This window comes from Lissotriton vulgaris, chromosome 4_1 (assembly GCF_964263255.1).
Source record: "Lissotriton vulgaris chromosome 4_1, aLisVul1.2, whole genome shotgun sequence".
NCBI lineage: Eukaryota > Metazoa > Chordata > Amphibia > Caudata > Salamandridae > Lissotriton > Lissotriton vulgaris.
In genome coordinates this window covers 2131109519-2131126486 of record NC_141691.1, presented here as the reverse complement: position 1 = coordinate 2131126486, position 16968 = coordinate 2131109519, and the positions used below count along the sequence as shown (strand labels likewise).

Sequence of the window (16968 nt, the reverse complement as noted above, 5' to 3'; positions counted from 1 at the left end):
CCCAGGATGCTTGTTTCCGGTCCATGGAAGACATGGCTTGGCAGTTCGGGCTGGACTGTTCCCATGAGGCACAGGGTCAGACTGATTAGCATATGGCCATATCTGAACTGGGGTGGCGGAATGAGCTAAAGCATGATGATGGATTAAACCCAGATCAGTTGACTAGGGGTGAGTGCTTGCATTGTTCAACACTCCGTCCCTCATCCCCTTTGGTTTTGCTTTGTTCGCCCTAAGTTGGCAGGGTATGCCCAGGCGTGGGTCCCTTGCTCACTTAGCCACTAGATTCAAGCTAGCCTGGCTGATTAGCCAGAAACCGGTCCCAAGAAGCTTGTTTCCAGTCCAGGGAAGACATGGCTTGGCAGTTCAAGCTCGTCTGTTCCCATGAGGCACAGGGTCAGACTAAGTTGCATATGGCCATGTCTGAATTGGGCTGGCGGAGTGAGCTAAAGAAAGATAATGGATTAAACCCAGATAAGTCAACTGGGGGTGAGTGCTTGCATTCTCAACACTCCGTCCCTCATCCCCTTTGGTTTTGCTTTGTTCGCCCTTAGTTGGCAGGGTATGCCCAGACGTGGGTCCCTTGCTCACTTAGCCACTAGATTCAAGCTAGCCTGGCTGATTAGCCAGAAACCGGTCCCAAGAAGCTTGTTTCCAGTCCAGGGAAGACATGGCTTGGCAGTTCGGGCTAGACTGTTCCCATGAGGCATAGGGTCAGACTGATTTGCATATGGCCATGTCTGAACTGGGGTGGCGGAGTGAGCTAAAGAATTATGATGGAATAAAACCAGATCAGTTGACTGGGGGTGAGTGCTTGCATTGTATAACAGTCCGTCCATCATCCCCTTTGGTTTTGCTTTGTTCACCCTAAGTTGGCAGGGTATGCCCTGACTTGTGTCCCTTGCTCACTTAGCCACTGGTTTCAAGCTATCCTGGCTGTGATGGCTGATTAGCCAGAAACCGGTCCCAGGATGCTTGTTTCCTGTCCAGGGAAGACATGGCTTGGCAGTTTGGGCTGGACTGTTCCCAAGAGGCACTTATTTGCATATATAGCGATTCTACGCTGTACAGAGCATACCCCAATACACACACACCTCAGGAAGTCCCCCTGTGTGCATGAACGTAGGCGTAAATGTGCGAGGAAATTTTCGCACTACATACACTAGAAGGCAGCGGGATCTGGCGGGGTCAAACACTACAACCATTAGCAGGAACGCCTCCTTATAAGCACCTCCTCCACAGTGGGAGGGTGCTTGACTATCCAACTCGAGTTCCCTTTGTGTGCGGACGCTTTGCTTCTCACAGGAAGGATTTCGGAAGACGCCGCAAAGCCGCAGTCTGCTTCCGTTCTTTGGCGGACGGTTTCCTTCCTGCTGGAAGGATTTGGGAGACACCGCATTGCCGCGGTTTGTCTCCGTACGTGGGCGGACGCTTTCCTTCCCGCTGGAAGAATTTTGTGACACCGCATTCAGGTCCCGTTTGAATACGGTCCAGGGTTTTTCCTGCTGCAAAGGCTCACAGGTGACTCACTAGGGATCTATCTTCGAGCGAGTATGTGTTCGAGGCATGTGGGCTGCTGAATTCATATCTGCGCATAGATCGCCGCCTAGTGTTCGGTCCGGATGATTGCACTTTGTTGTCCTGGAAGAGTCTTCGAAGTATCACAAGATAGGTGACGCCTCCCCTGGACTACAGTGCGCATGGGGATCTTCTCCATCCTCAGATCGTTTTTTTCCGCCATTGGGTTCGGATGTTATTCCTACACTCCAACTTCGGAATCGAAACAAAACTCTTCTAGAGGCCAAAAGGCCTCCCACTTCGACGGTATTGTTCTCGCTTGGTACCTCTTCACTCGATAAAGCTTTCCATCCCGATCCGGTCATCGACGCGGGCCGTTGGACCTTTTCGACACCACGTGGACCTACTGTCGATGGAAAGGAGCCTGTTTAAAAGGTGCCCACAATGCCATTCGAAGGTCCTGTTTACTGATAAGCATTCAGTATGCAACAAGTGCCTTTCTCCAGACCATAAAGAAGAAACCTGCCCGGCCTGCGCACAGTTTCGATCGAAGAAAACAATACGGAATCGACGGGCCGCTAGGCAAGAGATGCAGCGACAGGCGACAAGCACCGGAACCCGACAACATCTTTGACGATGAGCAGGAACTTCCAGAAGCTCAAGACTCGGACCTAGAGATCGTCACCGTTGAGGACTACTCGGACTCCGATGACGAGATCCCACCGGGGCAAATCGTGAGTACCTGCCCCCGACACCAATTGCCCCGTTACCGAAGGCTCCGGTCGAGGCATCGCCAAAAGGCCTTAGCCAAGATCAAAAGAAACATTCGGCAGCCCCGCCATCCGGCTCGGCTTCGAAACTGAAACCGAAACCTAAGCCTTCAGAGACCCCAGGGCCAAGTACTGTAAGACCTGAAGAAGGTTCCAGAACCTAAGAAGGTTGTGGACCCGAGACCCGTCGACCCGAACAAAAGCGTACAGCCCAAAAGCGTAGACCCGAATAAAAACGTTGACCCGAAGAAGGCCGCGCAGCCTAAAAGCATCGACCACAAGAAAACAGTTGACCCAAAAAAGGCCGTCGAGCCTAAGGGCGTCGACCCCAAACAGGTCGTCAAACCCAGAAAGGACACTAAGGAGCCAAAAGGCGCCGACACCAAAAAAGACGTTGAGCCAAAAAAGCATGCTGCGCCAAAGGTCGCCGAACCAAAGAAGGTCGCCGACGGAAAGGGTGCCGTCCCGAAGCCTACAATCCGCCCGGAAAAGGCTATCGACCTGAAGACAAGTGCTCCGAAAACACCAGTCGATCCGAAAAAGGCCATCGACTCGGTAAAGGACAGCCAACCAAAGAAACCTGTCCAGCACAAGAAAAGTGTCGAACCAAAGGAAACAGTCGACCCAAAAACATGCCGGACCCTAAAAAAAGGCCCGAGCCGAAGAAAAGCACTAAGGCACCAAGAATCGTCGAGGCTGAAGGTCGTATCGACCCACAGGTGTCACCACCAAGAACAGTAGAGGAAGAACTCCTCCATGCTGACCCAGCAGATGACCAGGCAAAAATATACATTAATATTGAGACTGGTAAAGTCACCATCCTACGCAGGAAAAAGAGGCCACTAGACACTGACTCTCTTTCCCCTATTCCATTGAAAAAGAAGGACTTTGGGACCTCTTCATCTAGACCCTTCATTCCCTTCTATCCTATTATGCCTACTACTCCTTTTGCTCCTTACTTTCCTTCTCAACATGGGGATGATGAGGGTAACACTGGGGAGGATCCTCAGGCTGATTATGAATATCCACAGGATCCTGAGCCACAAAATGTGACATGGAAGGAGACAACTGACCCTTACAACACCCATCCCATCCCTGATGTCTCCTCCTATCCAACTAAGCCTTCACCCACTGATGACACCATTGTATTCAACCAATTAATAGACAGGGCAGCACTATACCACAATGTAGATATGCACAATGACCCTGTCGAAGAAGACTTCTTATTTGACACCTTCCCAACATCAGAAAAAAGTGTCAGAACACTTCCCATGCTGAAGGGAGTGCTAAAACACGCACCTGACATTTTTAAAGATACAGCCAGGGCACGGGTAATCAATCCCAGGATTGAAATAAAGTATAGGGCAGACCCAACAGACATCCTACATCAGAGAGCAGTTACCATTAGACTCACTAGTGGTGGCTAATGCACGCAAAAGGGCCACCTCACAGACCACGGGGGAAGCGCCTCCCCCTGATAAGGAATCAAAGATATTAGAGGCATCAGGTAAAAGGGTAGCAGCACAGGCCTCCAATTCATGGAGGATAGCCAATACTCAAGCTCTGCTAGCTCGTTACGACCGGGCACACTACGACCAGCTTGAAAGCTTAATGCAACACCTACCTGAGACTTTTAAAGCTCAAGCTGATGACCTCATACAGGAGGGAAAGTTCATCACAAACGCCTCCATCAAATGTGCTCTTGATGCAGCAGACACCACAGCCAGGTCTACTAACACCAGTGTTCTATTAAGGCGACATGCATGGCTGCGTATTTCAGGCTTTAAGAACGAAGTGCAGTCCACTATTCTTAATCAGCCACTCAACCAAGACTTCCTCTTTGGCCCTGCTGTAGACACCATTTGAGATAAAATTAAAAAGGACACAGAAACCGCAAAGTCAATGGGAGCATTGCAGTTTCAGCAACATAGAGGTTCCTTTCGACACTCCTCATACAGTGCAGCTACACAAGGCAACATTTCCCAGACATCATCATCATACAAAGGCAACACACAAAGTTCCTTTACCAAAAACTCCAACAGAGGAGGTTATAGAGGAAAACAATAATAAGGGAAGAAAACGTGGAGGCAATAACACCAGAGCCTCCACTGCCACAAAACAGTGACTTCATCACGCTACCTCCAGACCACCTAACACCAGTCGGAGGCAGATTCCAACAGTTCCTACCTGTCTGGAACGCAATTACCACGGACAGGTGGGTCAGACAAAATATCCAGTATGGTTATTGCCTGAAACTCACTTCTTCCCCACCAAACATACCACCCAGGCGCGGTCCTATGTCTAAAGAACACATCACCCTGCTACAACAAGAGGTGAAATGCATGCTGGAAAAGGGGGCCTTAGAGCCAGTCCTTTTCCAACATCAAGGGACAGGAGTATGCTCCCTATACTTCCTTATTCCCAAGAAGGATGGTTCCCTCAGACCAATATTGGACCTCAGACCTCTAAATCAATACATACTGTCAGAGCACTTCCACATGATCACACTACAGCAAGTGCTCCCATTACTGCAGCAAGGAGACTTCCTAGCAACATTGGACCTCAAGGATGCATATTTTCACATACCCATCCATCCAGCTCACAGAAAATATCTCAGGTTCACAATAGAAGCTCAACACTACCAGTTCAAGGTTCTCCCCTTCGGGGTTACCACAGCTCCGAGAGTGTTTACAAAATGCTTAGCCACAGTAGCAGCACACCTCAGGAGGCAACACATCCATGTGTTCCTGTATCTAGACGACTGACTAATACAAGCAAAATTGTACCCACAGTGTGCAGAACAATGTCCCAAACCCTTCAGCTGCTGCACAGCCTAGGTTTCTCAATGAATGACCCAAAATCGCATCTGCAGCCTTCCCACATACAACAATATCTGGGAGCCAAGATAAATACATCACTGGCAAAGGCATACCCAAACACAGCGAGGATAGACAACATGCAGATGCTCATTCAGAAATTCCAGCCACAACACTCTCTGCCAGCTTGAGTCTTCATGCAACTCATAGGCAATATGGCATCCTGCATATTCATAGTCCCCCATGCCAGACTTCAAATGCGCCCATTATAAGCATGCCTAGCACGGCAATGGAACCAGGCTCAAGGGCAACTAAAAGACCTAGTGTTGGTGGACAGTCGCGCTCACTACTCTCTCCAGTGGTGGAACCCACAAAACCTTTCGAAGGGGCGACTGTTCCAAGAGCCAGTTCCACAACTAGTACTAACAGCGGACGCATCACTGACAGGCTGGGGAGCCCACCTCCTTCACTACACAGTTCAAGGGCTCTGGACAAACAAACAAAAGAAAGTGCATATTAACCAACTAGAGTTGCTAGCGATATTCCTAGCCCTAAAAGAATTCCAAAAGTACTTGTGCAGCAAGACCGTGTTGATCCGGACGGACAACATGACCGCAATGTACTATATCCAGAAACAGGCGCAGGCGCACTCTCCACAGCTGTCCCACCTGGCACAGAGCATATGGAAGTGGGCAATCCCAAAAGACATCTTTCTCCTAGCAGAACACCTTCCAGGGAAAGACAATCAAATAGCAGACCTGCTCAGCAGGCACAGCCAACAACTGCACGAATGGAAGATTCACCCCAAAGTTCTCCAACCATTCTTCCAAAAGTGGGGTCACCCAGAAATAGACCTGTTTGCCACAAAAGAAAACTCGAAATGCCAGTACTTTGCCACCAGGTTCCCACATCCGTTGTCACAGGTCAATGCAATATGGATGAACTGGTCAGGCAGATTTGCGTATGCTTTTCCCCCAGCACCACTGATTCCGCTGGTGGCGCGCAAACTGCGGCAACAGTCACTCACGCTAATCCTAGTTGCTCCCACATGGGCGAGATAGCCATGGTACACAACCTTCCTGGAGCTTTCAGTAGTTCCCCATCAAAGGCTGTGCCTCGCACCCCATCTTCTGACTCAGAACCATGGAGAAATCAGGCTCCCAGATCCCAATCAAATGAACCTAGCGATCTGGCTCCTGAAGTCTTAGAGATCGGATACCTTAATTTGCCTCCTGACTGCATGAACATTATCAAAGAGGGTAGACGACCAACTACAAGGGCATGCTATGCAGCAAAATGGAAAAGATTTGTTATTTACTGTAACAATAACCAAATCAACCCATTAGATGTCTCCAAACAAAACATTATATGTTACCTACTTCATCTTCAAAGATGCAACTTAGCATACTCTTCAATAAGACTACACCTAGCTGCTATAGCAGCATACCTTCAAAACAGGCAACACCTTTCACTGTTTAGAGTACAGGCAATCAAGGCTTTCATGGAAGATATTAAAAGGGTGATCCCTCCAAAACACCCTCCTTCCCCAGTCTGGAATCTACATTTAGTACTTACCAGACTTATGGGACCTCCTTTCGAACCTCTACACTCATGCGAACTGCAATTTTTAACGTGGAAGGTTGCTTTTTTGGTTGCCATTACCTCTCTCAGACGAGTTAGCGAATTACAAGCACTAACTATTCGAGAACCTTTCATGCAAGTACATGCTAACAGGGTAGTTCTTAGAACAAACCCAAAATTCATGCCAAAGTAGTATAAAATTTACATATTAATCAATCTATAGAACTGCCAGTGTTCTTCCAAAATCCACAGTCAGTAGCCGAGAGAGCCCTACACACACTAGATGTAAAAAGAGCTCTACTTTACTATGTGGACAGAACAAAATCAGTTAGAAAAACAAAGCAACTATTTGTTGCTTTTGCACCACAACAACATAAAGGGAATCCAATATCAAAGTCAGGACTAGCCAGATGGATAGTTAAATGCATTCAGATATGCTATCAAAAGGCTAAACGCACATTAACCACCCCCCCCAAGAGCACACTCCACTAGGAAAATGGGGGCATCCATGGCTTTCCTAGGAAATATTCCTCTTGAAGACATATGTAAGGCAGCCACATGGACTACCATACACACTTTCACAAAACACTACTGTGTAGACGTGCAAGCAAAGCAGCAAGCTGCTGTAGGCCAAGCTGTCTTCAAAACTCTTTTTCAAACTGCTGCAGCTGGCACAGGTGGCCACCGCTAGAGGAGATACTGCTATACAGTCTATGCACAGATATGAATTCAGCAGCCCACATGTCTCGAACGGGATATGCTACTTACCAGTATGCATCTGTTCTTGGCATGTAGGGCTGCTGACATTCATATCGCCCGCCCTCCTCCCCGGTGCCTGTCGCAGCTGCAGCATTATCTTTGGCATGGCCATCTCTTACTTTACTATCTCCATCTCTGTCTCAATAGCGAAAAACAATGAGGATGGAGGGGATGCCCATGCGCACTGTAGTCCAGGGGAGGAGTCACCTATCTGGTGATACTTCGAAGACTCTTCCAGTACAACAAGTTGCAATCATCCGGACCCAACACTAGGTGGCGATCTATGCACAGATATGAATGTCAGAAGCCCTACATGCCAAGAACAGATGCATACTGGTAAGTAGCATATTCCTTCCAGGTATTGTGCACATGTTTGTTTTTCTTTTCTTTCTTGAAAGAAGCACTGGAGCGTTTCTTCACTGTATCTGACTCGAGCTGGTGTATTCAGAGTGCGTCCATTTACCACTATTCAGTTTTGAGACATTATTCGAAAATGGCTTACGACCTCAAGTTTAATTTGTGACTTACAATTGCAAGCTGTGAGGTTAACAGGATGAGTATTCCTCTCTTTGGCTAATCCGCTGTTCTTAAGATTATGTGCAAGTGTGGATGTCCCGTACAAGCTGTCACTGCCATGTGGGGTACCCCAAGGCTCATCCCTAAGTCTGACACTATTTAATATGTATGTGTCGGACCTGGCATCTGTCATCAAGGCCCATGGGATGAGCCTTACCTCCTACGCAGATGGCACGCAGCTTTTGTTGGCCATTAATGGTGATCGAGAGAGGGTAGCAAAAAACTTTCAAGGGGGCATGCGGGCGATTGGAGAGTGGATGGCCCCCAATTGCCTAAAACTAAATTCCGAAAAAACGGAGGTGGTCATTTTCGGACATCTCTCACCCAGTTGGTCTACTACTTCGTGGCCGCCCACGTATGGGACCCCCCCTAAACCGGTCCCTACTGTCAGAAATCTCAGAGTGACTTTTGACGAGAACCTGAATTTTATGGCCCACGCAAACAAAACAGCAGCCACTGCCCACCATAAACTTAGGCTGATTAAGAAAATTATGCCATTCTTGCCAGCTGCAGCAGGAAAGACACTGGTAAGTTCCCTGGTGTTGTCCTCCCTTGACTACTGCAATGGCTTATTTATCAATACCCAGGCCAGAGTGCCTAATAAACTGCAGACAATCCAGAATGCTGCAGCCCGTCTCCTGTCTGGAACCCCGAAGTTCATGCCAATCTCGGAGGCCATAAAAGAACTTCACTGGCTCAAGATCCGGAATAGGATTAAATTCAAAACCCTTTGTATAGTATACAAAGCACTGCATAATCACGGCCCGCATTTCCTGAAAGCCCATCTTAGGTTCCACTCATCCACAAGATCGCTTCGATCTAATAACCTCAATCTTCTGATGGTACCGCGAACCAAAACAGTCACTTTGGGCGATAGGCGCGTCCTGGTGGCCGCTCCCAGACTGTGGAATTCTTTGCCAGTAGCCATCAGAGAAAGCTCGTCCGTGATGCAATTTCACAGAAAAATAAAGACCTGGCTGTTTGGTCAATAACAGCTGTCGATTTAGCCTCTGTGGGAACTTTACGCATTGTTTCTAGCGCCGAGACGCCTACGGGCATTTGTTTGCGCTCTATAAATTGTAAAAATAAATAAATAAATAAATATCTCTCTCTCTTTTATTTCTTGATGCAGTGCTTTCCATAAAAGGAGATTACAGATACCCTTAGGTCAGACCTAGGAAGCAAGCCTTCCCGGCAGTATACTTTATTATTTTTTCCCCTCCCTTTTCCCCGGGGTGTTGTTTTCCATAGTTGTGTGTATCACACTGTGGGGAGCTGTGCTCTAGAGAGTAGGGAGGCTCCTCTACTGGCTATTGTTCCCGCTGGCTGCTGAGCAGAGGTTAGTGGTTAGTTTTCCTATCTTGGGCGACTGACAACCTGACAGCATATGGCCATATCTGAACTGGGGTGAGGGAGTGAGCTAAAGAATGATGATGGATTAAACCCAGATCAGTTGACTGGGGGTGAGTGCTTGCATTGTTCAACACTCAGTCCATCATCCCCTTTGGTTTTGCTTTGTTCACCGTAAGTTGGCAGGGTATGCCCAGATGTGGGTCTCTTGCTCACTTTGCCACTGGGTTCAAGCTAGCCTGGCTGATGATGCTCGATTAGCCAGAAACTGGTCCCAGGATGGTTGTTTCTGGTTCAGGGAAGACATGGCTTGGCAGTTCAGGATGGACTGTTCCCATGAGGTACAGGGTCAGACTGATTTGTATATGGTCACGTCTGAACTGGGGAGGCGGAGTGAGCTAAAGAATGATGATGGATTAAACCCAGATCAGTTGACTGGGGTGAGTGCTTGCATTGTTCAACTCTCAGTCCATCATCCCCTTTGGTTTTGCTTTGTTCACCGTAAGTTGGCAGGGTATGCCCAGGCGTGTGTCACTTTTCCACTGGATTCAAGCTAGCCTGGCTGATTTGCCAGAAACCGGTCGAAGGACACTTGTTTCCGGTCCAGGGAAGCCATGGCTTGGCAGTTGGGGATGGACTGTTCCCATGAGGCACATTAAACCCAGATCAGTTGACTGGGGTGAGTGCTTGCATTGTTCAACTCTCAGTCCATCATCCCCTTTGGTTTTGCTTTGTTCACCGTAAGTTGGCAGGATATGCCCAGGCGTGGGTCACTTTTCCACTGGATTCAAGCTAGCCTGGCTGATTTGCCAGAAACCGGTCGAAGGACACTTGTTTCCGGTCCAGGGAAGCCATGGCTTGGCAGTTGGGGATGGACTGTTCCCATGAGGCACATTAAACCCAGATCAGTTGACTGGGGGTGAGGGTTTGCATTGTTCAACACTCCATATATCTTCCCCTTTGGTTTAAGAGTTGGTATTAAAGCAGGACTTGCTACAGATGTAGAAGGATTTCTCTTTTAAGCATATTGCGCTGCAAGGTTAACTTTATCTGTGTTATTGTGGATATATGTAGGAAAGGAAATTAGCCTCTATGAGTGTTCAATGATTGAGGAGAGGTACCCCACAATGTAAGATTCTAGGGTGCAAATGATGCCTTTATATTTTTAGTGGTGGTTTGCAGTTTGCACAATTTTATTAACCTTTTCAATTGATTCATTTTTTACAGGTTGTATAAAGAAGTAGAAACGCTTTGTGATCAGCTGGAGGATATCAACCATGTTGTGTCTATAAAGAAAGTTTCTTTGTCAAAGCATGTGGCCAGCCTCTGTTTAATTGCAGATGAAATTGACAAAGTTCATCAAGAGGTCACTAAGGGTAAAGTCGTTGGAGCCGGGGTAGCGGTTGGCGGCGGCCTCATGACCGCCACTGGGTTAGTCTTCATGGAGGCCTCGCCATTGACCTACTTAGCTGGAAAACTCATTTCCTTGATAGGCAGTTACTTCCAATCCACTGCCTCATCAAAGGAACAGGAAGAAGAAATGAAGAACGGGATTCTTGCAAACAAAATCCTGGACTTGTGTGAACTGGATTTGAAGGAAATATCAGACATGCATCTCAAAATTTTAGAAAGATTTATGTTTCTAGAGAAGGAAGAGGACCTTCATGGCACAATCTTGCATAAGAAACTCATGGAAATTAAGACCAGATTTCCCCGCTTTCTACCAGCTATGATTGAGAGGAACCACGTGGACCTCAAAACTAAACTTGTCAACTTTGTTGTCAATGTGGCAATATATTCTGGCTTCAGAACATCAACCAACGACAAGCTCTTTGGATCAACCAAAGAAATGGCGTATCCTGCCACCCGACTCATCAAAAGTGGAGATCTCAAAGAAGAAACTGCACTATCAACAAAAGTGAGCCGGGCGTCGAGGGTGATACAGGGCGCCCAGGCAGCATATACGGCAGCCAGTACGACATTCTTCCTCTACCAGAACTTAAGAGAGCTGTACAACAGAATCACACATCTCAACAAAGGGGCCAGGTCAGAACTGGCCGAAAACATGCGCGAGGTGGCCTCCAACATCCAGGAGGTCATCGAAAGTCTAGACGAGGATCTTTCAATGGAGAGCAAATGGTTCGAATCCTGACTGCACAGTGAGGACTGGGTTGTAACCAAACTGACCTTTGGTTAGGTCTGATTTTGAAAGATACTTTTTCTGCTTTTCTTTTTTCTGTAAGAAACATTAATGAAGACTTGTCACATGATTTATATCAGTACTACCTGTAAATAAATCTGATATTTCTATTCAATGTTATTGTTTAGTTCATCCTGTTGACTCTTTTTCATCTTTTACTTTAAGGTTGACAATCTTGAGGTTTGGGGAATTATTCAAATTATCAAATCTGCCTTTTCTGTTTGGTCACCTCAGATTCTTCGGCTTTTCCTTGACCATAATTCTGCTGGTTTTAAAACTCTAAACAGGATTGAAGGGCCTTTGCTCCCCCTTAAAGAATGTTTACATTGGCTTATTCCTAATTAACATAATATCTAGGGTGGCCACATCTTGAGAACAAAAAAACGGGGCATTTTGGAAAAAATAGAAGAAGGACTACATGAGCCGAAATTGCTGAAATCTGCAGGGGCAGCTTGTGTAAAAATGGGACTGTCAGAGCAACTCCGGGACATCTGGTCACCCTAATAATATCTTGCTTACAAGTCCATAATACATCATGAATGATAAACAAATGTACTCTTGGTATCAAAAAATACTGCACCACCAATGCAAAACTTCAAGGACTGCATGCTGGCGGTCAGCTCCTGGAGGAGCTCTCACTGTCTGAGATTGAACTCTGACAAAACACATGTAGTCATTTTCGGCAACCTACTGCCAAAGTGGTCACAGAACTGATGTCCAGACAAACCTGGGACGGCGCCTATCCCAGCTATCAAGGCAAAGAAACTTGGTGTGATTGTTGACAACAAACTGAATTGTGAAGCACAGGATAATACTGTCTCCTCATCAAGCTTTTTTCTGCTGAAACTAATCAAAAAAATATTACCTTTTATCCCCACAGATAGTAGGAAAACAGTGATTACTTCTCTGATTCTTGCAAAACTGGGTTATTGTAATTGTCTCTATCATGGCATGCTTGAGAAACAAATGATTCAAAATGTGCCCGCATGGCTTCTGCTGGGAATCCCTAGGCACCTTTCAGTTCAAAAACATCTGCATAATCTGCACTTTCTCCCAGTCAAGAGCTGTATTATCTTTAAGGCTCTTTGCATTACCTACAGTTAGGCATGGGCGGAAAATCCGTTCCGCTCGCGGATTTTGCGGATTTTCGGGAAATCCGCAATCCGCGAGATTTGCGAATTTCCTGAAAAATCCGCAAATCCGCGAGCAGCGGATTTTGCTCGCACTGCTCGCACTGTTCGCGTGAGTTCGCGCCCCGCGAATAAGTGCGAAATTGCAGAAATACGATTTTAGCAAAACTGAAAGTAACTACTTACCAGGTTCAAAAGTTCAGGCTCATCATTAGTAGCCATTTCCTGTAGTGCTTCCTGAGGGGCCCCTCCAGAGTTCAGTTGCCAGTTGCAACTATTATCTGACCCTGCTCTGAACCTCAGAATAGTTACACATATGCCACAAAGGTCCTGAATTACAGCTAAGGGAGACAAGCAGGAGCCAGGCTGGAAGTTAAAATCCATTAATCAGCCCCTAATTCATTATTGTCAGTTGGGGCAGGGCAGGTGTTGTAACTAATTTTGCAACAATGAAAGCACTTAGCAAGTGCAAAAGATCACTAATCAGGGCGCACTAAGGAAGCAGGTGCCAGCTAAAAAAATATTCTGTGACACATTAATCAGCCCCAAATTAATTCAGGTCACTTGAGGCAGGGAAGGTGTGCTTTGCTTTGCCAAAAATAATGTACACTGGACAACCAGAGGGTGTGGTGATGAAACAGAGGGTGGCATGGGTGGGCCAGAGGGTGGCATGAGTAGTCAGAGAGTGGCAGTGGTGACAGAGAGTGGCAGTGATGAAGAAGAGTGTCCCAAACAGGTTGGACACGTAGAAACAACAAGTTCGCAAAACTTGCGACCCGACAGGTAAGTTCGCAAATTGCGAAATTGTAAAAACCCTCGCGAACTGGCAGAAACACGGGCGAACACAAAAAAAAAAAAAATCCGCAAATTCGCGGGAATTCGCGGATTTTGCGGATTGCGAGTTTGCAAATCCGCAAATTCGCGGATTGCCAATCCGCAAAATCCGCTCATGCTTACCTACAGTGCACTTCGGGATTCCGGCCCAAAGTTCCTTCAACGCCTCCTCTACGGGTATGTCCCAAAAAGGCATTTGCGCTCCACAGTAGCTGAAGTGCTAACAATCAGTTACTTAAAAACCTTAACCAAAATTCAACCCTAAAAATTTTAACCTTGAACATAGCAGGTCTTGCAGCCAATCAGGATAATCCTGACTGGTGTGCTTTTGTAGACCTCCACGGGATATGTATATTCCAGAAAACATGGGCTCTTAACCCCATACATAGACTGGGCTACCTCACGTTTATGGGGCCAGCCTTGAAAGGTCCTAGAGGCAGACCATCGGGGGGATTATGTATCTGGATAGGTGCTCATCTTGGGTTTTCTGCGAAAAGGATAGACACCAATAGCCCTGATATAACCTACATCATATTGTCACATACCAAAACACCCAAACTGGCACTTATTAATATCTACTCGAGGCCAGTAGGACAGGGGGGCACCTTCAAAACCCTAGACTCCTTGTCCTCTCTTTTGTACTCCCTTCCGGGAGATGTTGACTTGATGATTGCTGAAATGAAATGAAATGAAAATAGGTTTTATAAAGCGCAGAATAGCTGCCCGGAGGCGTCCCAGCGCTGTGGTGGTGACTTCAATTGTAATTACGAACCACTTATTGGAGTCCCCCAAATCTCCACAGACGAGGATGAAATATGGTCAATCCCCCACCCAAATATGTACCCAGCCAAACAATGGTCAGCCATGGTACTTAAGCTAGCCTCCATAACCTATTCTTTTTCCATTAGAGCATGCAATGGGCGTTTTAAGGGGGACTGCCCTGGGCAATCAACCTACAGTGGAAGGGGTCACACTTCTGTAATTGATTATTTTATGGTGAGCAATCCCCTTATGGCCTAAGATCCTCAACTTCCAAATCTCTAGTCGCACGGAAAGCGACCACAATCCCCTGTTAACTGAGATTAACTATGACTTGATAACTGAGGTCAACGAAACATACGAAAATAGTGACCTCAGAATAATCCCTGGTGGGAGGAGAATCAGATGGGCTAACATGAAGAAATCCACTGAAGATATGCGTAAATTGTACCTGAGCTTAATCCCCCCTCTTTGAAAGGGCAAATTTAATCATGACTCTTCCATTTTGTAACAGTGCACAAAGGTCCCTGTCAGGGTTGCATGAGGAACTAACTATCTTATTGGCGAACTCCTTCTATAAAACAACCCCTATTAAACCTAAGCCTCTTGTTACTAAACACTCTTGGTTTAATGGGGGTTGTAAAGAATTGAAGCAGGGGCTACTTACGGCACTGAAACAAGGTTTCCCGGCCGCCATGATTGAAGCGAGGCATGCCTATAAATTAATGATTTTTAATGCAAAATAGGAGTGGGAAGAAGAACGATGGCACGCCATCATATTTGCACTTGAGGCCAAAGATTCACGGTCCTTCTGGAATCTAGTTCACACAAGGAAACCAGAAGGTAGGACCTCAATTGATCCAAATATACCTGAAGAATCTTGGTCTCTACATTTTAAAGAGCTTTATTCTACTCCCCCAATATCAAATAGCTCAGCCTCCACTGCTTTGATGGGTATGGACCCTAACTGCCCCATACCGCTTTTTACCTTGGAATAGGTTCTTAGTGCAGTGCACTCACTGCAATCGGATAAAGCGCCTGGGCTAGATAGGATCTCAGGCGACCTCTTCAAAGAAGAACCAGTAGTCTGAGCCCCCTATCCTTTTTCTATCAATCAATCAATCAATCAATGACACTTATAGAGCGCGCTACATACCCGTAGGGTCTCAAGGCGCTGGGGGGGGGGGGGTGCCGCTACTGCTCGAACAGCTTCTTCCTGAAGGAGAGGTGGTCTTGGGTCAGGCGCAGGTCGGTCGGGAGGGAGTTCCAGGTCTTGGCGGCCAGGTGGGAGAAGGACCTTCGTCCTGTAGTCGCTCTTCGGATGCGGGGGACGGCGGCGAGGGCGTGGTTGGCTGATCGGAGGTGGCGTTTGGGAGCGTAGAAGTTGATCTGGCTGTTGAGGTAGCTCGGGCCTTGGTCGTGTAGGGCTTTGTGTGCGTGGGTGAGGAGGCGGAAGGTGATTCTTTTGTTGACGGGGAGCCAGTGAAGGTCTCTCAGATGTCGGGTGATGTGGCTGGTTCGTGGGATGTCGAGGATGAGTCTGGCTGAGGCGTTCTGGATCCGCTGGAGTCTCTTCTGGAGCTTGGCGGAGGTACCGGCGTAGAGGGTGTTGCCGTAGTCCAGTCGGCTGGTGACGAGGGCCTGGGTGACGGTCTTCCTGGTCTCGGTGGGGATCCACCAGAAGATCTTCCGTAGCATGCGTAGGATGTTGAAGCACGCCGAGGAGACGTTGTTGACCTGCCTGGTCATGGAGAGGGAGGAGTCCAGGATGAAGCCCAGGTTGCGTGCATGGTCTGTCGGTTTGGGTGCGGTGCCCAGGGCGGGAGGCCACCAGGAGTCGTCCCAGGCAGAGGGGGAAGAGCCCAGGATGAGGACCTCCGTCTTGTCCGAGTTCAGTTTCAGGCGGCTGGTCGTCATCCACTCGGCTACCTCTTTCATCCCTTCGTGCAGGTTGGCTCTGGCGGAGGCGGGGTCGTTGGTCAGGGAGAGGATCCGCTGGGTGTCGTCGGCGTAGGAGATTATGCTGAGGTTGTGTTTGCGTACGATGGCCGCGAGGGGGCTCATGTAGACGTTGAAGAGGGTGGGGCTCAGAGATGATCCTTGAGGGACGCCGCAGATGACTTCGGAGGCCTCTGACTTGTACGGTGGTAGGCGGACTCTCTGTGTTCTTCTGTCGAGGAAGGAGATGATCCATTCCAGCGCCTTGTCCTGGATTCCGATGTTGCTGAGGCGCTGTACTAGGGTGCGGTGGCAGACCGTGTCGAATGCCGCGGAGAGGTCTAGGAGGATGAGGGCCGCTGTTTCTCCTTTGTCCATCAGGGCTCGGATGTTATCGGTGGCGGCGATGAGGGCGGTCTCGGTGCTGTGATTGGCTCGGAAGCCGGACTGTGAGGGGTCGAGGGATCCGTTCGTCTCGAGGAAGGCGGCCATCTGCTTGTTGACGGTCTTCTCGATGACTTTGGCTGGAAACGGGAGGAGCGAGATGGGGCGGTAGTTCTTGAGTTTGGTGGGGTCCGCTGTTGGTTTCTTGAGTAGAGCGCTGAGTTCGGCGTGTTTCCAGCTCTCAGGGAAGGTGGCGGTGTCGAAGGATGTGTTGATGATGTCTCTCAGGTGGGGTGCGATGACAGCGTCGGCCTTGTTGAAGACGTGGTGAGGGCAGGGGTCGGTCGGTGATCCGG

At 48.0% G+C, this 16968-nt stretch overlaps 1 protein-coding gene across 2 annotated transcripts in view; it reads left to right on the top strand.

The window, feature by feature from the left end:
- The window catches only part of LOC147725210 (uncharacterized), a 141010-nt gene extending 129330 nt beyond the window's left edge, over positions 1-11680 (top strand). For both annotated transcript variants that reach the window (XM_086967134.1, XM_086967133.1), the window contains exon 4: positions 10595-11680. In XM_086967134.1, coding sequence (XP_086823260.1) covers positions 10595-11519 — 925 coding nt within the window. In that variant the 3' untranslated portion in view covers positions 11520-11680. The remainder of the gene's footprint in view (positions 1-10594) is intronic.
- The last annotated feature ends 5288 nt before the right edge of the window (positions 11681-16968 follow it).